The 27355-nt window shown below is 45.8% G+C and overlaps 1 protein-coding gene across 1 annotated transcript in view; it reads left to right on the forward strand.

Annotated features, from left to right (window-relative positions):
- Window positions 1-24406, forward strand: part of Hs3st4 (heparan sulfate-glucosamine 3-sulfotransferase 4) — a 332723-nt gene extending 308317 nt beyond the window's left edge. The window contains 1 exon segment of the mRNA XM_042689824.1: window positions 23520-24406. Within this exon segment, the coding sequence (XP_042545758.1) occupies window positions 23520-24156 (637 nt within the window). The 3' untranslated portion in view covers window positions 24157-24406.
- The last annotated feature ends 2949 nt before the right edge of the window (window positions 24407-27355 follow it).

Raw genomic sequence — 27355 nt, forward strand, 5'->3', positions numbered from 1 at the left:
GTATATTGTCATGCATGCATGTATGTGTGTGTGTGCGTATGAGTGTGTGTGTCTGTTTTCCAGGGAAGATATGAGAGGAGGAGGGCTTTGGGTCAGGCACGCTGGGAACAGGGGTTGGATCTAATCAGTGGACGGGAAGAGAGAGGACTGTGAGAAGTTGGAGCTTCCTGTGGAACACGTATGGGGCATAACCAAGCTGGGTGCATTATAGAAATGTCAAGGAATGTGGGAGAAAGTGTCAGGATTGTGACCAGCACACAGAGAGTTTATTGAACTCTGGGGAGGGGCTTATACTGAATCTTGCCAGCAGAGCCTTCGTGGAGTTTTACCCCTCTCCTTTTTTTGGTTTCAAAATTTATTTATTTATTTTTAAATACTATCTTTAAGTAGCCATACACAGGGGCTTCAACTCGACTTATCGGTTTATGTAAATGATGCCTCTTGATCAGTGTCACCCCTTCCGTCATTCCCCTCCCCCATCTATATTCCAACCCCACCCATCTTCTCAAGTTCCTTGGTTCCATTTTCAGATGTGTACATCAACTATTAGGGCTGTATCTGCCCACCCTTCCTCTCTTCCTTTGTCTGAACCCCTTCTTCTTGGTCTCCCCACCCCACCTCCCTGACAACACGTTTTCGCTTTCTGCTATTCGTTAAGTTAAACTGTGAGCCCGTTGTGAAACTCCCTTCTCGTTCCGAAAAGTCGCACCCCCAGACCATGTTCCTTTCCATCTTTCTATTTTCACACCGCTCTATTTTCAAAGCTCGGAGCTCACGGGAAGCTCCAACCTGTTTCAGGTTCTGCTAGGGGCAGGAATGCCTGGCACCAACATGTAATGGCATCAGGAAAAGGCAGGGGGTTAATCCGATCCAACCACGCCAGCTTCTCCTGTGAGTCTGTTCTGGTGCTTTCCCCCACCGAGTCTGCAAGACGAGAAAATACACGGGAGCCATGTAAGGTCGATGATGGAAACAGTTCTAACCACAGGCAGTGGAGACCAGACCAGAGTGGGAGGGGTGGGGCGCGGAGTGCAGGTCCTGACCACCTGGGGAAAACAGAACATGTGTACCAACTGGACATATATCCCGTCCCTGGTCACATTCGAAGCCAGTAAGGCTCAACAGAGGCACATGTATTAAATGGGTCTTCATCTGGCATGTCATCATGGACAGTAATTTGCATATGTGTGTTTAAAACTGTAATACAGGAGCTCTCATGATTCAGGAATGCAACTTCCTTATGACTGCATTAAGGAAATTCTCAAACAAGTGTGAAAAGAGGCCAGTGGAAGGTCACTCTCTTCAGACTTTTTTGTTGTTGTTGTGGACAACTGGTTAAAAGGAAGGGAGCCGGATCACTGGTGGCTCATGCCTATCATCCTAGCTCCTCAGGAGGCTGAGATCTGAGGATCACAGTTCAAAGCCAGCCCGGGCCGCAAAGACACTCATCAATTAACCACTAAAAAGTCAGAAGTGGAGCTATGGTTCAGTGTCAGAGCACTAGCCTTGAGCAAAAATGTTCAGGGACAGTGACCAGGGCCTGAGTTCAAACCCCAGGACTGGCACCCCCCCCAAAAAAAAACTTTTAAAGTAAAAGAATGGGTAGGGGAGCCATGGCTTTATAATGGACATGCATCTTAAAATGAGCTAGACACTGACTGATGTGGAAAGATCACAAAAAGTAAAACCAAATGGGAGCCCAAATCTTACAATGCTACACAGCATAGGATGATATTTGTATAATACATGATGTTGTGTGTGTGTGTGTGTATGTATATATGTGTGTATTTGTCTGTGTGTGTGTGTGTGTGTGTGTGTGTGTGTGTATGTATGCCAGTCTTGGGGCTTGAACTTGGGGCCTGGGCCCTGTTCCTGAGGTTTTTTTGTCTTTTCTCAAGGCTGGCATTCTATCACTTCTGACTTTTTGGTGGTTAATTGGAGGTAAGAGTCTCATGGACTTTCATGTCCAGGCTAGCTTCAAACTAAGATCCTCATATCTCAGCCTCCTAAGTAGCTAGAATTACAGGTATGAGCCATTGGTGCCTGGCAAGTTTTGCTTCTTTGAGCTATATTTAAGCAAAAGGAGTAACCTCCTAGTTTGGTACTTTGACACCTGACATTGCTACTTTCCTTTATCATAAGGGAAATATCGGGCTCATATTCTAGGGCAAGCTACACAACATTAGGGTTTTTTTTCCATTTATTGTTACCTTCTATTTATAGCGATTGTTTGAGCCCTCTACACTGCATAGCAAATTGCCACAAATGTAAGGGCTAAAGCAATGCACACATTTATGACACCACAGTTCCTGAGGTTCCTCTGTTTTTCAGTATCTTCCACAAGGCTCCAGTCAAGGTGTTGACCAGGGGTAAGGTCTGACGCTTAACTGGGGGAGGAGGAAGTATCTACTTCTAGAGGTATGTGGTTGCTAGCATCCTCCAGTTCCTCACGGATGACTGAGGTGCACTTCAGCATTTTGCTGAGCATCTTGTTAGCCAGTGTGTGTACCCAGTTCCTTCACAAGTGGACCACTGCATATGATAGCTTGCTTCTTCAAAGCCAGCAAAAGAAGAGAGCCATGGGGGAGGAGGGTGGGAGAGTGGGAGGGTCTGCTAGCCAGATGGAAGTCATGATCTTCTGTAATGGTCCGAGGAAGTGACTGCTCATTTCCATCACTAGATGCCATGGGGTTGAAGTACACCATCTCTGATCTTGCCCACACTCAGCAGAAGAATAGCACAGAAAGATAGGACCCAGGAGGTAGGGTCTCTGTTTGTACTCTTCCTTTCTGTCTTCCTCAGCATTTCATAATTAGATTCTTATAGTGATGCAGATGCCCTTTGTTTTCAATAGAATTGTTGGACCAAATAAGAAAGAATTTTTTTTTTTGTCGGTCATGGGGCCTGAACTCTGGGCCTAGGCACTATCCCTGGGCTCTTCAGCTCAAGGCTAACGCTCTACCACTTGAGACACAGCACTGCGTCTGGCTTTTTCTGCTTATGTGGGTGCTGAAGAATCGAACCCAGGGCCTCATGCATGCAAGGCAAGCGCTCTACCACTGAGCCACCTTCCCAGCCTCAGAAAGAAATATTTTTTAAAAACAACAACAACAAAACATCTTATCTCCAGTAAACTACTCAGAAAAAGCTGGAAGTGGTACTGTGGCTCAAGTGGCTAGCTTTGAGCACAAAGAGGCTCAGGGACAGTACCCAGGTCCCAAGTTCATGCTCCAAGACTGGCAAAAACAAGCAAGCAAACAAACCAAAAAAATATATAGATTCTAGGCAATGGAAATGAGTTTCTCTTCCTTAAAAAAATGTGGAGCCTTCTATAGTATGGATGTGTGTGGATTTTCAGAGATGGTGCGATGTGACCAGAGACTAATAAATATCCTCTTATTTACTTATCCATCTGTGTCTGTCTGTCCATCTATTTTTTTTTTGAGGGGGGGGTCTGGTCGTGGGGCCTGAACTCTGGGCCTGGGCACTGTCCCTAAGCTCTTCAGCTCAAGGCTAGCGTTCTACCACTTGAGCCACAGCACCACTTCCAGCTTTTTTCTTTGCTTATGTGGTGCTGAGGAATCAAACCCAGGGCCTCAGGCATGCAAGGCAAGCGCTCTACCACTGAGCCACCATCCCAGCCCCTCTCTGTCCATCTATTATGGAATACTATGTCCTCTTGTTTTTCAAGGATTGAGTGGTATGTATTTATTTGGTCATAAAGACAGAGAACTATTCGCTTATTTATTTATTCCTCTGTGTCTGTATACCCATCTCTTAGGGAATAATAAGATATCCCCTTGTCTTTCAAGGAATTGGATGAGAGCAATATGTCTCTAAATCCTGGCTGCACATTAAAATCTCCTGGAGAGTTTTCAGAAACTACCAGAGGCCAGGAAACCATCACCGGCCACTTGAGTCAGGATCCTGAGTGTTAGGCACCCAGAATTCCAATGGGCTGAGATCGCTGGTGTGGTGATTCCAAGGCACCTACCCATTCACAGCAGAATTACAGATGCAGACGTTCCTGCAGACATAGCCAATGCCACAACCCCACACAAACCAATTCAATGTGGTTCTTCTTCTTAGAGTCTCCAGTGAAAGTTGATTGAGTTGTAGGTAGATGCAGACTAACTCTTCACAGAACTGCCAGCCCTTGAATTGATCCTTGATCTGTAACCTTATGTCTAGCATAGATAGCTTTTAAAACTCTAGTCCCGGCTCCTCCTCTCCTGTGCCTTCCTAAAGGAAGTCTGGATATATTGATTCCTCATCACCGACGTATTTCATATTCAAGGCCTCTCCATATCTAACTACTTACACTTTGCTGTGCTGGCCAGGGATTACTACAGCATTTTTAACAGGCCAGTCTGTTTTCTGCCTTCTGACCACATGGTAAGAAAGAGACAGAGACTGATGCACCCAGATATGCGTGTGAATGCCAGGGCACTATTCGCTTGTTCTTTTGTTAAGTAATGTGTGCTGTGCCAGGCCTTATTCTAGGTAATAGAGATAGAACAATGAGCAAAGCCCATGTTCTTCATGGAGCTTCATTCCCTGGAAGGAGGCATAAGCAATCCTGGAAACCAGTAAGTCCATGAGATCATTCTAAATCCTGACCATCTTGTGACCAGTGAATATGGGACAGAAAGCCTCTCTCGGATGACGTTCTAGGGTGTGTAGATGTTATAAAAGCCTAGGGGGTGGCCCAGATCAGCATCATCTCCTAGAAGCTTCTGTGAGGACAGAGATAGCTTAGATCTATATCGACATGTCTAAGACAACAGTGGCTAGTCAACGCTCCTGGGCATTTGAAATATGGCTAATACAGCTAAGACACTGAATGTGAATTTATAGCTAATTAAAAAGTTACATGTGGCTAATCGCTTTCATAGTGGAATGGGAGCAGGCAGCCACTGAATGGAAGACCCGAATGATCACGCCAGCTGTGCTGACATCCCGGGAATACTATTCCAGCTTGAGGAAGAGATAGCCGGTGCCAACGCTGTACCAAAAAGAGAAAAAGCAATAATTTGGAGTATTTGGAAACAAGAGAGGATCCCAGGGCTGCTGGAACCTTGGTGAAAAGGGATTTGAGTTGGAACACATACTATAGATGGATCTGTAAACTGCAAGAAGGCTGTTAAGGTTCTATTTTGACATATTATGGTGTATTTACTATTACATATATATGTATAAGCTATATTACATATACTTATATACATTGCATTGCATCTATATTATATATACATATACTTGGTATTCCTCGCTGTAATAATAACTAGCACTTAGATGGATGTATTACACACAGTTCTTATGTACTTTGACTGACTGGATTCTCTTGTGTAACAGTCTGAGTGCCAGTGGTTCATGCCTATAATCTTTTTTTGTATGTTTTTTATTGTAAAGGTACTGTACAGAGGGGTTACAGTTACACGAGCAAGGTAATGAGTACATTTCCTATCGAGAGCATTATTACCTCCTCTTCTGTTTTTCCCCTACCATCCCTTCCCTCCCACCTCCACAACTAACTTCCCCCGAACCACCAAAGTTATGAAGTTCATTTTCAACATAGTGTCTTGCACATGTCATTGTTACAATGGTTCAACATGTATCCCAATTTAAGCATTTTGTTTTTCCCTTTCCCCTCCCCGAATTAGAGAAGTATATATACCAGATGCAGGGCAGCGACATCAAATACAGTGAAAACAGGGGTTATACCGTGGGGGAGGAAGCTACTCAGGAAGCTGAGATCTGAGAATCATGGTTCAAAGCCAGCCTAGGCAGGAAAGTCCATGAGACTCTTAGCTCCACTTAAAAAAAAAACAAAAACAAAAAACTATTCAGGGCTGGGAAGGTGGCTCAGTGGTAGTGCATGCCTTGCATGCATGAGGCTCTGGGTTTGATTCCTCATCACCACATAAGCAGAAAAAGCCAGAAGAGGGGCTGTGGCTCAAGTGGTAGAGCGCTAGCCTTGAGCTGAAGAGCTGAGGGACAGCACTCAGGCCAGATTTCAGGCCCCACAACTGACAAAAACAAAAACTACTCAGAAAAAGGCAGACAGGGTGCTGTGGCTCAAATGGTAGAGTGCTAGCCTTGAGGACAAAAAGGCTCAGGTACAGCACCTAGGCCCTGAGTTCAAACCCCAGGACCAGCAAAAACAAACAAAGAAACAAATAAATAATAGCTATAACAAAGATTCTATTAATCATTTTATTTATATCATATTAAAGATTGAAAAGACACCAAGAAGGTTAATTAAGTCTTAAGCATCCCATAGTCGGGAGGAAGTTGGTACCCAAATTCATAGGGTCTTTTTACTTGTTTAATCGTTCAAGACCATGTGCCCTACCTCAAAGCTACACCTCCATGCTCTAGCCACTGTGTTATACTGATTACACACACACACACACACACACAATCTGAGAGTCAACTTCTTGCTCACTTTGGATAATGACATCATGAAGGGAACAGAGAGCAGAGGAACACAGGCTGCTAATGCAGACAGGCCAGAGTCAGCCGTACCCCAAGGGATTCTGGGAAGAAGAGATTGAAGTTAGGATGCATCCTTTAAGCCAAGGCAGCAGATAGACTGGCTGGATGTTACTGATGGAGTGTGGGACGGAGTCAGTGAAGGAAGGAGAGATGGGAGATGGCACCTGGGCTTTGGACCCCACAACCGAGTGGATGGTGCTACTCTCTCCTGGGTTAGAAGGATGGATGAGGGTGAGGCCAGAGCTGTGTGTGGGAATTCTACATGTCGTGTGCCTGGCTATCTATCCACCCACTGGGGACCATTCTGTGCCTCAATTTAAAAAAGACTTCCTCTCTTCCCTTCCTTTCTTCCCTTCTCCTCACCTAAATGTGTCTCCTGCCATCTAAATTTCCTTTATATATTTTTCCCCCATCATTCAAGATTTATTGGGATCTACTTAGTGTCGGGGATGATTTGAATTGCTGGGAGCTCATCTGTGCACCTGTGAACCAAATCACCCTTGGCGCTTACATTCTAGAGGACTCACAGGTTACGCCCAGGTGCATTTCAGAGACCCACAAGGCCTAAGAACTAAATGGAAGAGGCTCCCAAGGGCCAGGCACGGGTGTCTCACAGCCTGGAGTCCTGTCTACTTCAGGAGGCTGAAATTTGAGGATCACAGTTTGAAGCCAGGCTTGGAGGAGAAATCCAGGAAGGAGACTCTTATCTCCAATCAACCACCAAATGGCTGGAAGTGGAGATGTGGTTCAAGTGATAGAGCATCCGCCATGAGGGTGAAAAGCTGAGAATGAGCTCAAGCCCTCATACCCCCCTCCCCCCCCACACACACACTGTGAAGGGATTGAAGTTAGACAGGTTGCCTGGGGATGGGGAGTTCCAGTCTCAGGAGACAGTGTGAACTGAGAATGGGAAGCAAAGAGAAGAAGAGAGAATCGAGAGTAGCTTCGTGTCTGATCACATCTGACTCTCCAGATCACTGAGGGAGGCCACGCCTGTCTGTGCATCTCTCTCTAGATGGGTACCTATCTCTTTTTCTATCTGTCATTTCTCCATCTGTTCCACGGTGAGATTGATTGGCTTAAAAATCTGCTTAGTATCTCAGGCGCCCCAAGCTGTGAAAGGCAGATCTAAATACAGTCACAGTATGGTGCACTAATTAATTAATGATTGTATTTTACATCATTGATGCTTGAGCTCTTGATTTGGAGAATGCAACTTCCCGAAAGGGACGGCTCAAGGACAATGGAGCAATCTCTTGTCCGGACACTTGGTAGAAAAGCGTGAATGTAGGGACCAGGAGAGGTTGTGACCTGCTTTCCACTCACAGAAAGTATGGATTCCCTACAGTGCTCTCTCTCTCTCAACTGCAACAAAGCTCTAAAGCTGGCACACCACCGCATGGCAAAGCACGCTCGCTCTGCACAGTGACATTCGCACCTGTTATTCTTATGGATGGGCGCTTCCATTTTGCCTGACTTATTTTTACAGGTTCTCATAGACAGGCATGATTGACCCCAGCAACATTTTCACCAATAAACTATCAAGTGCTTTCACTGAACATTATCTGTCTCACTGACCAGATGCCCCGGACTGCAAGATAGAAATAAAAAAAAAAAAAATAAGCTGAGTTCATTTTAAGAATGCACACAAGATAAATGTGAGCTCACCCACAGCACAAGTCTTTAAGGTGCATGCTTTAAGAATGGCCAGGGGAAAAGCCTGGCACCAGTGGCTCATGCCTGTAGTCCTAGCTACTCAAGAGGCTGAAATCTGAGGATTGTGGTTCACAGCCAGCCTTGACAGGAAAAGCTCATGAGACTCCTATCTCCACTAAACTATCTTTTTTTAAAGCCAGAAGTAGAGCTGTGGCTCACGTAGTAGAGTATTAACCTTGACGGCCAAAGCTCAGGGACCTTGCCAGGGTCAAAGTTCAAGCCCCAGGACCAGCAAAAGAAAAAAAAAATACACAAGGGAAAAACAGAGTTCCTATGTTACACACTTGTGCGGGGCAGTTCATTTTACAGGCATCTTCAGTACATTGTATATTTCACAAGGCCTGTGCCTTGGTGGGTCTAGATTGGGATCCCCATTTTATCTGATGTGAAAACAGAAGCATGAGGTGAGTTCGTAGTTTTCCTGAAGTCATTTACAAAGAGGAAGGCAGAGCCAGGCTCCCAGCTGCCATAATTTAAAGGATCTTTACCCAAAGTAGGTTGAAGACGATGCTTAGAAAACACAGTCACCAACAGCCAGGGCCTCTAGGGAGAGAGAGCTAAGTACCATGATCAGATCATCACAACCGGAATAAATGGGTGGGATTCACACAAGGCACCCCACAAATACCTACAATTGGCATGCAATAATCATCCATCCATAAAGACAACACGGGGCCTCTTTGAAAGGCAGGTTGTACAGCCAAAACCTGAGAGAAACTCCCCAAGGAAAGAACATTTATGGTGGCTTACAGTTTCCAGAGTTTCACCCCATCTTGGCAGAGAGGGTGTGTGGTGTGGTACCCTGCATGAAGACCAGGGAGCAGAGAGAAAGGATGTTTGCACCAGGACGCATCCACTTACTTCTTCTGCTCTCCCATTGGCGCCTCCACTCTATGGGACAGCTTGCCTTACTTTCAGGCGATTCCCCCCCCCACATTGGTCAAACTTCTCTGGAAGTGAACCACAGACACACCCAGCAGTCTTCTCTGCTCAGCCCTGAGGTGTCTGGATGGGAACGAGTCAGTGGACAGTCACTATCCACCATGGTACGGGAGAAACACAGCAAAGCCTAGCCCAAGCCAGGGCCGGAGTGGAATGGAAACATGGCAGACTGGCAGGTTTTCCTGCCTGAAGAGCTGCCCACCTCACCCGTGGGGTACATGTGGCACGTTTTCCCTCATGAATGGGAGCTAGAATGTGCCTAGAAATCTAGAACTAAGCCCACTGGGTGGCACCCAAGCAGTCATAAAGGAATTAACTGACCTGTAGTAGAATCTGTGGAGAATGCGAACAGTGTAATTCTTTAGAAAGACTAAGGCAAAGCCTGACAAAATGAATACTAGGAAATGGGTACTTGCAGGGGAGGGGGCGTGTCAAGGAGGATGGGGTAGAAGAATGAATAGGGGAAATGAATAGAACGCAGGCAAGAATGCATTGTCTAGTCCCACGGAACTGAGAAGAAAAATGGGAAGGGGTGGGTGGAAGGGGGAGGGACAAAAACCTAAGGAATGACACAGATCCAGAGGCATTGTGTACATAAATGGCTTTGCTCTGTACATACCCTCAAAATTAAGAAGGGGTGAGGTGGGAGGGGTGGGTGAGAATGTATAAAGGGGCGATTGATGTACCACAGCGTTCATCAACTGCTCTCTTGAATGGCAACTCCTGCGCAGAACTACCTAAAGAATTCTTTTTAAGAAAACAATAACTTAAAACGAGTAAGTACATAAAGGTCCCAAACACGATCTATTAGAACAAAACATTAAAAAATAAAAAAGAGCCGGTATCTTCGTCCCTCCGAGGCTGAGATTTGTCATGGCCCCACACACAGCTGGAGGCAAACACATGTATGGGGTTAGGGATGACAGAGGCAAACTCAGCAAGACCACACGGAGCTCAGAGCCTTGGCTGACTGCAGGTGAGAAGGAAGAAGGGCTGGCCCTGAGCAGTCAAGGGCTGCCACGCAGCTGGGAGGCGAAGAATGAGGTGAGGTGAAGAGACACCCGCAGCAGGAGACAGAGAGGAGCCCTCTCCCGCCACCACTGCCTGTTAAGCTGTGAGCATCAAGTGTCTGTGCAGATGCTCCGGCACCTCTGTAATCATCGTTTAATTGTTGCACCTGCCCTTTGAGACGCTGAGCCCGAGGAAAGAAAATACAATCAGATAGCTCACAGAGGTTGCATGTGTGAGGTTCTGCAGAGGGGCGCTCTTGGAATGGATTAAAAGAATCAGAGAAGTACACGCGAGGTGAGATTCCTCCTGGACCAGAGCAGGTGATATGTCTTCCACGATCCCATTCATTCAAATCAGGGACTATATCTTTTGTGTGTGTGTGTGTGTGAAAATACTGTACAGAGGAGTTACAATGACATGGGCAAGATAATGAGTACATTTCTTATCAAGCATTGTAGCCTCCTCCTTTGTTTCCCCTTCCCATCCCTTCCCATCCTTCCCCCTCCCCCACCCAATCCTTCCCCCCCCTCACAAAAGTTGTAAAGTTCATTTTTGACATAACGACTTGTACTTCTCATTGTTGCAATGGGTCCAACTGTATCCCTATTTAAACACTTTGTTTTTCCCCTTCCCCTCCACAAATTATACTGACATCAAATACAGTGAAAGCAGGGGTTATACTGTGGGGGAGGGACATACAAAGCAACAAAGAAATAATCTTATAAATGCGTTAGAAACAATCACATGAAAGATAAAAAAACATTTGAATACATATTTTAGGGTTCATTTCCCTAACATCACCTTATCTAACCTTTTCTGCTTGACTCAGACATATACTAGATATTGCAAGTAAGGGAAACCATGGGACATATGTTTCTTTGGGCCTGGCTTACTTCACTTAATATAATTTTTTCCAAGCCTTTCTATTTCCTAACAAATGGGGCAATGTCATTCTTTCTGATGGAGGCATAGAATTCCATTGTGTATATATACCACATTTTCTTGATCCCTTCATCTACTAAGGGGCATCTGGGTTGGTTCCATATCTTAGCTATAGTAAATAATGCTGCAATAAGCATAGTCGTGCTGGTAGCTTTAGTGTGGTCTTGTTTATAAACATTTGGGTAAATGCCCAAAAGTGGGATTGCTGGGTCATAGGGGAGCTCTATGTGGAGTCTTTTGAGGAACCTCCATACTACTTTCCAAAGTGGTTGAACAAGTTTACACTCCCACCAACAATGCAGTAAGGTTCCCTTCTGTCAGGGATTATATCTTATTCTTGAGGTAGAAAGAGCCAATCACTTAAAAAAAAGACAAAGGGCTAGAGAGTTGCTGGCAATAGTGTGTGTGTGTGTGTGTGTGTGTGTGTGTGTGTGTGTGTGTGTATTTGGGGGGAGGGAGCATGGATGCTGTGTAGGCAGGTGTTGGTGGAGATTCTAGCTCAAGGCTTTCCTACCTGTGGCCTTGAGAATGATCTCAAGGGACCACTCCATCCCTATAGATACCAAATGTTACATAAAGCAAATCAATCAAAAAAAAAATCACAACATCACACACACACACACACACACACACAGAAACCTTTCACAGATAATGGCTGGATCCCAAATGTATTTTCGAGGATTCACCATTGCTTTCTGGCCACCTGTGCTTCCTTCATGGGAACAACGTGGAGAAGCTAGCTTCCTGTCAGGTGGTGGTATGCAGATGGTAAAGACAGTGATCGTGTTGTGAAAGGTCAGGGGTAACAGAGAAAAGCCAATGCCTCCTGCTTGAGGCAGTGGTGAAGCATGAGCCCCACGAGTGACCAAGCTTTGCCAAATAGAATGGGTAAACCCAGAAGGCTAAGCAACTCCTCCGCCCACCCTCTCCCCTCTCCCCCACACCCCCCCCACCACAACTTTGTGGCTGGAAACACCATCAGTGATGAATGATGATGGAAAAGGAAAGGAGGTTTTCAGGACTTCATCTCTATTTCAGAAGTTTCTCCCCAACTCTACTGAGATTGTTGTGAACGCTTTCAGTTACCCAGTACCTTGTCACCCTTGCTGTTGATGCCCTCCTCCATATTCTTGGATCAAGATTCAGAGAGTATCGGGCCCAGTGAATTATTCCCGGCATAAAATCACATCTCCGGAGCTCGGAGCAAGGCTCCCTGAGCCCAGCGTAGTACAGTAATGTCCCACCCATCTCAAGATTGACAGCTCTCATGGTCACGCTCTCAACGGATTGCCTTGTACCTTTGACTTCTGGGTTCTTCATGTTGGAACCAACTTCACTAATCCAAGTGATTCATAAATTTGTTTATTTTCATCCTGTGTATCAAAGCTATATACAATTGCTTATTGTTGCTGTTTCAGATATGAAAGCCAAGGTTCTTATACTAAGACATATTTTAAACAAAGAGAAAACTATTTGTGTTCTCACTCATTCAGCAAGTGTAGTATGCCAGGCCTTGTACTAGTATGAAAACAAAGAATACGACATTGCACCTAATTAGTAACAAAAGCAGTTTGAAGCCAGGAGCCAGTGGCGCATGCCTATAATCTGAGCTACTCAGGAGGCTGAGATCTGATGATTGAGCTCAAAGCCAGCCAGGGCAGGAAAGTCTATGAGACTCTTATCTCTAATAAATAACTCCTAAAAAGCCAAAAGTGGAGCTGTAGTTCAAGTGGTAGAGACTTGAGTGAAAAAGCTCAGGGAGAGCACTCAAGCCTTGAGTTCAAACCCTTCAACTAGTCTGTAAAGTCCATTCTTATCTCTTAGTACTCATAGTGGTCCATGCATTTTAGCTTAGGAAATCACTGGTTGAGGGTCAGTTTGATCCTAGAGCCTACAAATCCCTGCTTAAGAGACTATCCTATTGCAAGCATATCTTATCAGCAGTGTGTGGCTAAGAGTGAGCCTCGGGAGACCTGGTCTCCAAATCATATTCTCTTTGAGTAATTCATTCTTCATTGTGTGTGTGTGTGTGTGTGTGTGTGCATGCACACATGTGCCAGTACTGGGCCCTGAACTCAGTGCTTCATGCTCTTGCTTAACTTTATCCCTCAAGGCTGGTACTCTACCACTTGAACCACACCTCCACTTCCTGCTTTTTGCTGGTGAGTTGGGGATAAGAGTCTCTTGGATTTGTTTGCCTAGGCTGCCTTCAGATGGCAAACCTCAGACCTCCTGAGCAGCTAGGTTTACAGGGGTGAGCCACCAGTGCCTCCTTCATTCTATACCCTCATCTGAAATCTCATCCCTTTCACGGTGTGGATGGTATTTCATATCCATTCTCCAGAGGAGATACCATGACCAGAGCATGCATTGGTGAGATGTCTTTTCTTGTCACTGCTAGCTAGCTTGCTTATGCCAGAGCCAATCTCTCTGTGGGATGAGTGCAGGAGAAGAGCCTTGGCCACCTCCCAAATCTGCACCACTATCGTCCTTGTCTCAGATACGTTCATGACGAATCTGCTGTAACCCATTCCCTAAGCACAACCAGTCTTAGAGCCACCACAGCTTCATTTTGCCCTAGATGCCAGAGGATTTCTCAAAAATGATCCTCTCCTTCTCCCCTCCCTTACACTCATTCTGCTACTCATTCTTCTTGAGGCCTTCAGAATGTCATCGGTCTTGCTTCGGAAGAGTCATGGAGAAACACAGAAAGAGTTCCCTGTTCACATCGCACAGGGAAAGGCAGCTAACCCTTAACCCACAATCTCTCTATCCGCTCCTCCGATCCTTCAACCTCCCCACTGTCTTCCTCATCCTTAAGTTCTTCCTATCTCCTTCACTCATTTCCCACCCCCCCCCAACCCCAACAAGGCCCGTAATTAGATCTAAAGCACAAGCACTTTAACTTCATCATTCTCCACCTGTCTAGCTGACGTGCACGCTTGTTCCCTAAGCCCTAAGTTGGTTATTGTCAGTCCGAGTTTCCAGAGTCAAGGGGATGCACAGCATGTGGTGACAGCTCTCTTGCGTACCACAGATTGATGACTCCTTAACCCTTGGTTTACATTAACATGCAAGATAGAATATCTATAGGTGTTTCTACTTTAATTCAACTGGCACTTGCCTATCGCTGTTAACAGATGTCTTTCCTTGGCTGCTATTCAAAGCCACCTTTGGTTAGTCTCTTGGAGTTGTTCAGGGAGCAGGGGGTGCATTGGGTCTTCATTTGTCCATGAGGAACCTGGCTTTGTAATTAGCTCCACCTCGTCCACACCGTGGTTGGCTAGAGAGCCTTAAACACTCAGTGCCAGTGTCCTCTCCGGGTTGTGTGTTCCTACATGTTCACTGCTCCAAGGGTTGGGAAAGAGCATCTAGAATGTTGCAGATGGTCTCATAACACAGCAACTTCTCTTGTTAACAATCATGGGGACAAATCATGATAGAATCCTGCTTCTGTGACAGGCAGCCATGCTGTGGCAATGGGATAGGTAGAGTTATAACGTGTGCCCTGATTTTCATGCACTGAAATTTAATTCCCCTTGGGAGGTAAGAAGGTTGAAGCCAAGTACAGGTGGATGGCTCAGGTCTCTTAATTCTCGCTATTCAGGAGGCTGAGATCTGGGGATTGTAGTACGAAGCCAGCCTGAGCAGGAAAGTCCTTGAAACTCTTATCTCCAGTTAACCAGCCAAAAGCCATAAGAGGAGCTGTGGTTCAAGTGGGATTGTATCAGCCTTGGGAGAAAAAGATGAGGGATAGTACTCAGGCCCTGAGTCCAAGCTCCAGTACACACACACACACACACACACACACACACTCGCGCGCATACATGCACACGCACACGCACATGCACGCATGCAAAGGTGGAAAATTAATCCAAATTAATCCAGTGGTGGTGTTGAGAGGGGATTAGGATTAAAGTCATCAAGCAGGAACTTCATGAATGAACCACCAGTGTTATGATCAGAGGGAAAAAGAACCCAAAAGTCACGTGGACACCTCTTCCTGCCCCCTGTTTGAGATAACCTGAACTTTCCCAGCAACAGGAAGGCCCTAACAACATCTAAACCCTCAACCTCATATTTCCACAACTACAAGCCAAAGTAAACTTCTGTAGAAGTTTTCCAGCCTAAAATATTTCGCTATCGTAATATGACATGGAGGACTACAGCAACATTTGCAGAAACTCAGTCAGTTCTGTTTATTCGTTAACAATTTTTTTTCTTTTGCCAGTCCTGAGGCTTGAACTCAGGGCCTGGACATTGTCCCTGAGCTTCTTTTGCTCAAGGTTATCACTCTACCACTTGAGTCACAGCATCATTTCCAGCCTTTTCTGGGTATGTGGTACTGAGGAATCGAACCCAGGGCTTCATGCATGTTAGGCAAGCACTCTACCATTAAGCCACCTTCCCAGCCCCACTCATTGACTAGGCATAGAGAGATTAAGTAACTTTTCCAAAGCCCCACCCCTAGTTAAAGGCTGAGCTGAGACTCACTTGTGGACTGTTTGGTTAGGCCAGTGGTTTACAACCTCAGGACATCTGACACTTTCTGGCAGTTGACAGCTGCGATGAGAGGAGGTCCCCACAATATTGTCTGTCCTGGCCACACAGCAGTTGAAGCCTTTCTATTACAAGGAGTTGAGATCCCAGGAGTGAAAGCTCCCCTCTCAAACTCATTGGGCAAATCAGTTGTCACATCAGGACTGTAATTCAGAATGTAATTCCTTCTTGGCTTCTGATTGGCTGCTGACTTCCTGTGCTATGGGACCCAAGGATGGTTCCAAATGGTCTGACTCTTCTAGGGTCATGGGGTTCAAGATGTACGGACTTAGATTTGGGCCACACAATGAGTTTCCCAAGATAACTGGGCAAGGCAGAATTTTGGCTGTGAGTCTCTGGGAAAGATCCATTTTCCCCTCTGACTCTCAGTTTCTCCTTCTCTCTATACAGCTTCATAAGCCAGAGGGCACCAGGGAGAGGTTGAACCAGACTCACAGGTACTGTTGTGTTGGGAGTAGCAGGTGCTCGATCGAATGTTAAGTGACTTTTCTTTCTTTCATGGGGAGGAACTGGCCCCTATTCCAGACCCTCGTTCTTACCACAGTGCATTATGAAAGCTCAGAAAACAGTGCTCATTTATGTGGCATGTCTGCTCCCAGAGGATGCATCTGGGGGGAAAATGTAAGGTAGCCACACACATGTAATTCAGGCAAGCCCGCGGCGAGCTCTGCACTGACCCCGCCAGAGAGAATGGGAGGCTTTCCATCTCCTAGGCTTGATTGCCTCCTCCCTCAATGTTCATGATGATGTCCATTCGCTCTCCCTGAAGGGGGCCCCCGGAGAGAGATCAGACAAATTGAACAATGTAGCTTGATCTGGCAAAGATTTCCAAGGATTCTGGCCCCGGCTCCTGTACCTCTCTGTAGTAAATCAGTGACAATCACTTTTACAATTCGCATTCAACAACAAAAACTCATTTAAAGATTCCACTTGGCCACCTACCTACTCCCAGAATGACCTTGGGCCACCCCTTTGACCTTGCAGAGGCTCTGGAGTTTGATCAAGTTCGATTAGGTGGTAGTCGATGCGTGTGGACTATGGTGTCAAAAAACTTCAGGATTGAATCGAACTCCACCTCTTTCAGGTTTGAGCATCGTAATCTTTCCTGTGCCCCAGTTTTCTGATCTCTTAAATGGGTAGACTAGGTGCCAGTGATAACTTCTGAATAATTTTTTTTAAAGAATAATGCACTGAGGATCTGCTAAATGTAGAACCTCTCATTAGCTATTAACTCCTCTGTACCTTAGGAGAGAGGTGCTTTGAGTAGGATAAGCTTTCCAGATAATAAGACTGAGAAATTTGGTGCCGTCATAAATCGAAAATATTGGAAGTAATCAATGCATTTACTATACCTACCCTGGCTGGGTGTCACAGCTCTGCACCTAGTACACTGAGAAGTGTTGATTGTTCATCCAAGCAGTTGTATGGACAACTGGAAACTACTGTCCCCTTCCAACACTGAGTATAAACCAGGAGAGGTATTGTATATCTATAATATTAGCAATTTATGAGGCAGAAATAGGAGGATCATGGTCCTGAGCCAGCCAGTGCCAAAGCAATGGATCCTATCTGAATAATAAACTAAAAGTGAAAAGGGCTCAGGGGTGTGGCTCAAGTAGAAGAGTGCATGCCTAGAAAGCACAAAGCCCTGAGTTACACACACACACCACACACACACACACACACACACACACACACACACTATCATAGTTAGGCTTAGTAGTATATACTTATAGTCCCAGCTACTTGGGAAACTGAGGCAAGGTGACCACTGGAGCCAAGAGCTTGAGACCAGCTGAGCAACACTGTATGATCTCCATTCAAAACTAAAATAAAAGCTGGATGCTGGTGGCTCACGCCTGTCATCCTAGGATTATCTGAGGATAATGGTTCAAAGCCAGCCCAGGCAGGAAAGTCTGTGAGACTCTTATCTCCAGTGAACCACCAGAAAATGGGAAGTAGAGCTGTATCTCAAAGTGATAGAACTCTAGCCTTGGGCAAAAGAGCTCAGGGCTCGCAACCAGGCCCTGAGTTCAAGCCCCACAACTGACAAAATAAAGTTTCAATGAAAACCAAACGACAACAGAAAGAGAGTGTTACATCCTGCATCCACTTAACCCAGGCAAAAATCCACATTCAAAACTCAATCTCACGTTTGGACCGCCTGTCTTCTCATGTTGTGAAGATGAACAATGTTAAGTAGGTGACCACCTGTCATTGGGTTAAGGCCTTGACACAGGATCACACATTGGTGCTCTTAGCTAGCCTGGAGAACCCAAAGATTGGAAGTACGAATGAGCAGTCCATCTCTGGACCTCAGAATTTGGAACCCTGACCTGGGAAACCCAGCCTCAAGCGACTGAGGCACACCATAATGAATGAATAGGGGGTATCACTCTGCCTTGTGTGCTAACTCTCCTCAGCCTCTCCCTTCAGGCCCCCAGACCCTGCTGGCCTGCTTTCCAACAGCCTGTACTTAGCCCTGCACCCTCACCGGCAGAGTGGGTGGGGGCAGGGTGAGTGCCGGGTAATGTCTCCTAAACAGTTGGGTCTGTGAGAGCAACCGTGTGATCTTGGCAAGCAGGAGCCTCATTCCAGGACTGTGTGTTGACGCTGATGTCACGGCTTGCGCTGAGCACCCAAGCTACTGTTAACGAGCTGTTCCAAGTCCAGATGCAGTGTTTTTCTCACCATATGGTCCGGGCTGAAGTGCAGAGACTTTCAGACAGGGATGGCACCACAAGCCAGACATGCTGAGTTCCTGTGCAAGGGGGAAAACCTACCTAAGAAGAGCAGGTGCTCCAGTCACAGACACTCCAGAGAATGTGTACTCATCTGCATACCCCTCACTCATTGGCCCATTCACTCATCCATCAAGTAACTACAAGTAGGAATGGAACAGCACAATGTGGCAGGTGCCACGCTAGGCCCGAGGAATGCTAAGGTGGTTTAAAAGCTACCTAGGCCCTCGAGCACTGATTGTAGCCAATCAGAGTGTGAGGACAAATCATTGTATGGCATTACTCTTTTTTCTTTCACTTTGTTTATCTCCCTATTTCGCAATGCCAAATTGCGAAGGGACCAAACCCCAGTGGCTCCCTTCTGCCAGTCTATGTTATGATCGTTATTAAAAGCTCTGTCATACAAGTAGTTCTTGGCTGAGCATTGATGGCTCACACCTGTAATCCTAGCTAATAAGGGATTATGGTTCAAAGCCAGCCTGGGCAGGACAGTGCTTGAGACTCTTATCTCCAAGGAACCACCAAAAAGCTAGAAGTCGAGCTGTGTGGCTCAAGTGGTAGAGCGCTAGCCTTGAGCACAAAAGCTCAGGGACAGGGAAGTTCAAGCTCCAGGACCAACACACACACACACACACACACACACACACACACACACACACAAATATAATTAGTTCTCAAGAACTCTGGGGATTAACTTGAGTTGGTGAGGGGCTGGGTGTTTGCTGACGGGGGTGGGGAGGTGGGGGTGGGGGAGGAAGGGAGGTTAATATCTCAGTGCAGACTTTTTGCCTCACATTTGAGAGTTACTGAGTTCCCTGAGTTCATTTCCCAGTATTGCACAGAAAAGAGAAATAATAATTGCACAAACAATTGATAAAGGGGGTCTATAAAAACCTTTGTGAAGAAATTAAAAGAAAAAAAAGGGAATCCAATGCATTATCCTACAAAATTAGGAAGAGTAGAGGAAGGGGCGGAATGGGTGAGAATATTGAAAGGGGTGACATTGATCAAGATAGATTGTATTCATAAACAGCTTTGTTCAAAGGCAACTCCTTCATACGTCTACATGCTAATAATAATAATGATGATGATGTTAGTACACTCAGCATCTAAACACCTTTCTACTTGAAAGAACTCTCCCCACCTTGTCCCTGAGCTTTGTTTGTACTCAGGACAATTGCTCTACCACTTGAGCCACGATGCCACTTCCAGCTTTTTTGAGTAGTTTACTGGAGATAGGAGTTTCACAGAGTTTCCTGCCTGGGCTGGCTTCGAACCACAATCCTTAGGTCTCAGCCTCTTGAGTAGCTAGGATTACAGGTGTGAGACACCAGCTCCTGGCTTATGTTTTTTGTTGTTGTTGTTGTTAGTGACTCCATTGGGAACACTTCTGACCATGCCACCACCCCATTTATACCCAGGCCACCAGCATTTACAGTGTACAGCCCTGAGATCATCTCTGAAAGCAGACTGCTTCCTTCCCTTCTTGGAATTCTCCTCTGTCCCCCAGCAATGTAGCCAGGAAAAAAACGGAAAAATAACTATACATCCTATCATACTCCTTTGTTCAATATTCTTCACATAGAGGGGGGAAAAATCCGTGTCCTTCCCACAGCCTACTTGGTTCATGGTTTCTACCTACTCTTCCTGACTTTATTTTCTGGTTCTTGACTTCTTTCCCTCAGCATTCTGACCTTTATCTTGTTCCTCACGCACATCACAATGTGAGAATGTGGACAGGTGGAAATGTCAGAACCAGTGAAGATGATCCTCAGCAGCAAGCTTAACGGAAGACAGATTCTGGTATCCATCAGGCAAAAACCTTCAGTGACACACCTACATAATCACATTTGTATCCTTCTAGACACACCTACATAATCACATTTGTATCCTTCTAGTTCTGGGAAGATAGGATCTTATTAGGTCTACCTTGTTTCCAGGGCAAGAAATTGAGACTCACGTGCCTGAGTTAATGGAATGTATGTGGGAATGATTATATCATTTCTGGCTTGGTTAAGAAGACCGCACAGGGAAATTCTCTGTCTCTCTGTCTCTGTCTGCCTATCTCTCTGTCTCTGTCTCTCTCTGTCTCTGTCTCTCTGTCTCTCTCTGTGTGTCTCTTTCTCTGTCTGTCTGTCTGTCTGTCTCTCTCTCTCTCTCTCTCTCAGTAACTTCACTATGGTGACATGAAATGAGCATGCAGGGTTCCTAGGTCAGTTAGAGCTGATCCCTCAAGGCTGTGGGTTTTTTGTTTTGTTGTTGTTGTTGTTTTGGTAACCAATGAGATCCTTCAATCGAGACCATTAGATTTACTAAGGGCCAAACAAGCACACATAAGCTAGGTGCTGGTGACTCACCCCTGTAATCCCAGGGGTTGAGGATGCTGAGATCTGAGGATCATGGTTCCAAGCCAGCCTGAGCAGAAGAGTCCTTTGGGACTCTTATCTCCAATTTACCAGGGAAAAAAAAGAGATGGAAGTAGAAATGTTGCCTGCTCAAGTGGTAGAACCTTGCACGAAAAAAACAAAGGAAAGCATGAGGTCCTGAGTTCAAGCTCCAGTACCTGCACAAGCCAACCAACCAACAACAACAACAAAAAGTAGGCGCACATACCCAAAAACATTGGAAATACTTAGGAGAATAAGTCATTCCCTGGCAAGTATGGTTATTTTTGGCCAGGGATATGGCTGGAATCCATGCTACCCAACCATTATACTCTTAACAACTTCCAGCTCTCATGAATTTTCTCTACCAGGAAAATTCCTCTTGCTTAATAAAAGAGCTTGCTGCAGAAGCTCAAAACCCAGCAGCAATTAATTATTGACAGAGTATGTGAATTGGAGATAAAAGAAAAGTCATTCTTTGTCCCCCCACACATACACATGATAGTAAATAAATTTAATTATAGGAGAAGAAGCTTGGGGGATCTTTATGTGTATTACGTTTTATTAGCTGAGACATTTAAAAGCATGTCATCCTAACAAAGAGGTCTTATGTAATCCTAAATGTTCCTCTTTGGTGTGAGGCTCCGGAGTGAATAGATTTAATAGCGCACCTGGTGGCAGATGGCTGCTGCCCTGACAGGTATTGAACGGGTTTATCATCAATTAACTCTGGTCTACATAGGCCTACAGCAAATTGGATACATAGTAGTACCCTAAGCTTCTTTTTATCATGGATACTCCCACCTCATTCATTAGGATTTGGGGGGAACAGTGAGGGATCCCAGAGCTCCAGAATATGCTAAGGGTACTTTGAAAACAGAAGGAGATGGAGGGAAGAAAAGTACGCTTGTCAAAGGATGCAAGAGATGTGGGCTTTGTTAATCACCTTGGTGCTACTGTAACCAACACTGAGATAGCCATCTTAGGAGGAAAAGTTCATTACAGCTGATGGTTTAACCATTTTCAGTCCTTGATTACTAGGCACCCTTGCTTTTAGACCTGCAGCAAGGTGGTAAAGGAAGCCCATGCATAGAAGAGATCCAAAGGAAAATAAGGGACTAACTCCTCCCACGGACACAGAACTTAAGACATGGGTGTTTTCCTTAGATGCTGGCTAGACTGATGTTTATTCCACTGTCAGGAAATGAAAGCAAGAGAAAAAGGCAAGGGCTGACATTTCAATATTTCCCCTAATGGCACACCCCCAATAGCCCAACTTCCTCCCACAGGCCACGCCTCTTAAAGATTCCGCCACCTCCCAGGAACACCAGAGGCTTTTAGCTCGTGGGTGTTGGGAACGGGATCTTTTAGTGGTCCCCTGGGTAAAATATGAGATCCAAGATACTGTGGAGAAATCTCATAGTTTGAACCAGGCCTATGGCTAGATGCTCTTTCTCTATACATGTCATTTTATTCTCCATTGAACTCGAGGTACATTTTAGGATCTTACAGATGGAGATGAGGCATGGAGACACGATTCAACTGGCTGGGTTCACAAAGACCTGTTTGATTTCTTTCATTGCTCCTGGACTTCAGTGAGTCATTGATACAATAAATGTCATTGGATTAAACTCAGAGGTCAGCGAAACATTTCCTTAAAGGGCCAGCTGTGAATGCATTAGGTCTCGGGGGCATATGGTATCTGTCTTACCTCGTCTGCCCGTTTTCATGGCGTAAAAACAATTATAGATAACACATAAATAAAAGAGTGTCTATGGTTTTCCCCAACACAGGTTTATTTGTGAGCATTTCAATGTGAATCTCTATAATTTTCATCACACCAGGTTATTATTATTATTATTATTATTATTGTTATTTGGGGATTTTTCTTTTTCTAACCACTTAAACATTACAAATCCTTCTTTGCTCTGAGTCATACAAAACACACACAAACACACACAAATAAAAAAGTAGGAGATGGGCGGGAATTCACCAACCCTAGACTAGATAATCTTGGAGGTGTTGTTGCGCTCTAACGTTTTCTAAAAGCCACGGCAACAATAAGATCTTTAATTTATTAAGCCCTTGAACATGCCAGACTCTCTGCTAAATGCTTCCCAGAATTATCTCCCTTAATCCTTACATTGCCCGTGTGAAGTCAGGGATATCATTATCTCCATTTCAGAGATTATAAAACTAATAGTAGAGAAATTAGGGGGTGTATCTAAGGTAAACATAACTAGTAAGAGGTAGAAAAGCAATTTAAACTCAGGCATAGAAGGGTCTCAAGAAAGAATAAGTCATCTGCTAGTTTTTTCTGATAATCACTTAGAACTATATGTGGAATTACAGATTAAAAGAAACCCCATGTGTTTATCAATTTTGCGGGCTCCCTGAGGTTAGTTACTGTGTGGGGAGGAGGAGAGAGGGAGAGGGAGAGGGAGAGTCAGAGAGAGAGAGTGAGCCCTGGGGCTTGAACTCAGAGCCTGGGGTCTGTCTCTTAGTTATTTTGCTCAAGGTTAGTACTCTACCCCTTGAGCCAAACACAGTTCCACTTCCAGCTTTCTCCTGGTTAACTGGAGATAAGAGTCTCATGAAGTTTCCTTCAAGGGCTGGCTTCTAATTGCGATCCTCAGGTCTCGGACGCAAGCCTGTGTGCACAAACCTATTCAATGATTCCAGGGTGGTAATAACCATGTTCTGCTGGCTTTGTCCTCCCCTTTCCCAGAAACGTGATGCCCAAGACCGTGGAAGGGCAGCTAACCATGGAGAAGACTCCAAGTTACTTCGTGACCAACGAAGCGCCCAGGCGCATTCATTCGATGGCCAAAGACATCAAACTGATCGTGGTGGTGAGGAACCCCGTGACCAGGGCCATTTCTGACTATACTCAGACGCTGTCCAAGAAACCCGAGATCCCCACCTTTGAGGTGCTGGCCTTTAAAAACCGGACTCTGGGGCTGATCGACGCCTCCTGGAGCGCCATCCGCATCGGGATTTACGCCTTGCACCTGGAGAACTGGCTCCAGTACTTCCCCCTCTCCCAGATCCTCTTCGTCAGCGGGGAGCGCCTCATCGTGGACCCCGCTGGGGAGATGGCCAAAGTCCAAGACTTCCTCGGCCTCAAGCGTGTGGTGACCGAGAAACATTTCTATTTCAACAAAACCAAGGGGTTCCCGTGCCTCAAGAAGCCAGAAGACAGCGGTGCGCCCCGGTGTTTGGGCAAAAGCAAAGGGCGGACTCACCCCCGCATCGACCCCGACGTCATCCACAGACTGAGAAAGTTCTACAAACCCTTCAACAGGATGTTCTACCAAATGACCGGGCAAGACTTCCAGTGGGAACAGGAAGAGGGTGACAAATGAGCCCGCTGCAGAGTCAGATGGCAAGAAGGCTCTGTACCTGAGTCCTGGGTTGCCTCCTCCCACCCCAGCCCCCCCTCCAGGGTCTGATGGCAGGTCAGCCTTTTGGGGTGGGAGTGGGGAGGGCAGCAGGTCGCCTCCCTGTCAGGATCCCTCCAGCACTGAGGGCTTAGGCAAAAAGATGGGATCCGTGGCCCTCCCATAGAGGAACCAGACCAGCCTGGACAGCCAGCTGTCTGTGGTTGACCAGATGCCCGAGAACCCACCATGAATTCTTGCCTTCTATTTATTGGTTAGTAAGAGAACCAAGATAAGGCAAAGGTCTGTCAAAGTCAGAGGAGGATGCCGGATGCCACCAGAGTTTGTATGGTGAGCATCGACAAGGAAAGGGAGAGCTCCTTGCTGGAGGGGTTCTTACTTCCATTTGGGGAGGCTAGATTCTTAGCTCTGCACCTGGCACAGGTACCTGCCCCATGAGCCAATGCTTGGGTTTCTTATCCAGAATGCGATTTGGGGCTAGGAGCTCCAGGACTCTGAGAAAGCACACGGTTCTCCATCGAAGACATTTCCAGCCCTCTCATCCCGGGAGGCCTCTCTCACCCAGCACCCCCAAATTTCCTCACTCCCCACAAGAGGAAGGCAGAGACGTGTCCCACCACTCCCCACCAAAATTGAAATAAAAATAAATACATGGGAACAGCGGACACCCGGAAGCTTTCTTCCTGAGATCTATGTGAGAAGGGAAAAGGTTCCCCTGTCTTTAGGAGTGACTTCAATTGTGGAAGATCAGGTCCCACAGGGATGGGGTTGCTCTCAGAGTCGAGTGTGGGCAGCAAGGCTGGCAAAAATAAATAAGTAACCATATCTGAGGGTGGAGGAAAAAGAAATCCAATCCAATCAGTAGGACGTGTCTTTTTACTGAAAGACCGCCCCCCACTTTATCCTCAACTCCCCCAAGCACCCAGGATCCGGTGGTGTATTTTGAGGAAACTTTTTGCCCCATACATACACACACATACACCACCATGAAGGTCCCTAAAGAAGCAAAGATCAGAGAGCTGCCTTGTCTCTTGTGTTGACTATACCGTAGGGATACAGTGGAGGGGAGAGAATGTTTACCTTTCTCCTATTCCTCCCAAACCTCCTCAACCCACTCCCACCCACCCCCAAGGTCACCTCATGGCTTATTTGGTCTATACAGAGACAGTTTCTGTTGGGGCACTGACAAGAGCTTTGATCCATTTGTCAGATGCTGGGGAGGGCTGTGTGCAGGTGCCCCCCATTAAGGGCTGCCCAATAAAGCATCTTTTCCCATTAGTTTGAATGGATTCAATGCAGCATTCGACATAAAAGCACTTGCTCATAAATCTCTGAACCCAGGAATTGTTCTAGTAAAAAAAAAAAAATTGGAAATTTGTATGAGTTGGGGAGGGGGAGTGAAATCTGTTCAGCTGTTTAATTAAACTGTCATTTCTCCTGCCCAATGAACACCGTGTTGTTATAAAGCTTCATGCAACCTGATAAATCGGTTTTTGATGGCTTCTTTGTCATTGGTCACTTCCGGTTCCCCGGCTCCACCCCGACTCTGGAGAGCTGGTCGATGTTCTTCCTCTGGGATGGATGGGAAAAACAGGTTTGAGAGTCTTTGGAGCATTTTGTCTGCAGGGTGGGTGATTCTTGCAATAGCACAGAGAATCCGAAAGGAGCACATGTTTCCATGTTTCAGCCGGAGTTGCCAGGCTAGTCTGATACGCCACAGTCATAAAGAGCCTTGCAGATGAATTCCCCTTCAGATAAGAAAACCTTGAGTCGAAGCCTCCACGTATACTTTTCCTGTCAAAGTAAAAGAAGATAGAGATCAAACTACAAATGCACATGTGTTTAAAGGAAGGGAATGTCTTCCTGTTCAGAGGGCTTATTGCAGGACTGGCTACTGTGAGACCTTGTTTTATAAGCAAAGCAAGGAGAGTGGGCCGTTAGCCCTGGCTACAACTGAAGACATCTGTGGATTATGTTTAAGACCTAGCTTTCAAGTCAAGCCTGGTAGAGCATGCCTGTAATCTCAACACTCCTCTAACATTGAACATGGAGAATCTTAAGTTCCAGGACTGCCTGGTCTGCATAGGGAGACCCTATTTAAAAACAAAAACAAAGATAAAAACCCAAAGAAACAAAATAACACACCACTCTAGGATTGAGAACAGCTGGAGGAAAGTCTCCTCTAAGTGTCAATGGCTCCATTCCTTTCAAAGCTAGTCTCCACTTTTCATCTCCTTGGCTGTCTACCTGTCTCCCTGTCCCCACAAACACGAGACATCCAGACCCCAAGTTCAGCTTCCAAAGTAAGCTAATACATGTGTGTGTACTCACATACATGATACATGAATAGGACAAGCAAATCTAGTTTTCATAGGACCGATCAGCCATGTTCACTTGGGAAATAAAAGTGGGGAGATTCTCCTTCAGAAATTATTCCTACACCCTTTCCTGTGGTAAGTCAACTGCAGGAAAACAATGTCTGTCTGTTCATAGGGATGGCCTATGGGGCTGGCTGAGGAAGGGACCTTGTTTTATGACAACAAGGAGTTGTCATTATGGGGCTTGAGCCCTGACTACAACTCAGCGACCTGTAGGGTTTTTTGTTTTGTTTTGTAAGTCATGGGGCTGGAACTCTGGGCCTGGGCACTGTCCCTCAGCTCTTCAGCTTAAGGCCAGCGCTCTACCACTTGAGCCACAGCTCCACTTCTGTGTTCTGGTGGTTTATTAGAGATAAGAGTCTCACAGACATTCCTGCTTGGGTTGGCTTTGAACCTTGATCCTCAGATCTCAGCCTCCTGAGTAGCTAGGATGACGGGCATGAGCCACCAGCGCCCGGTCTGACTTGTAGGTTTTAATTCCTGGATTATAAAGGAGCAGAATCCTGACCTTGAGGTTCTGAAGGTTTTTCTCCATTTGGTGACCTAGTTCTAAGAAGAGGTGCAATCTGATATGGCCTATTAGCTGCACTATCTACTCTACCTGGATCTTTGTAACTCTGGGAGGAAGCCATAAAGCTGTGCCCTCCCCTCCGTGGAGAGACTTCATGAAGGAATTATCTTCTCTCCAGAAAAGCCAGGTCAACTTGTAAACACAGAGTCAGGTTAATAACACTTCCTAATAACACATTTAAGCCAGCACCAGGCAACTCTCAGGGAGATTGAAT

Source organism: Dipodomys spectabilis, unplaced genomic scaffold (assembly GCF_019054845.1).
Source record: "Dipodomys spectabilis isolate Male_0828 unplaced genomic scaffold, ASM1905484v1 ptg000127l, whole genome shotgun sequence".
Classification (NCBI taxonomy): domain Eukaryota; kingdom Metazoa; phylum Chordata; class Mammalia; order Rodentia; family Heteromyidae; genus Dipodomys; species Dipodomys spectabilis.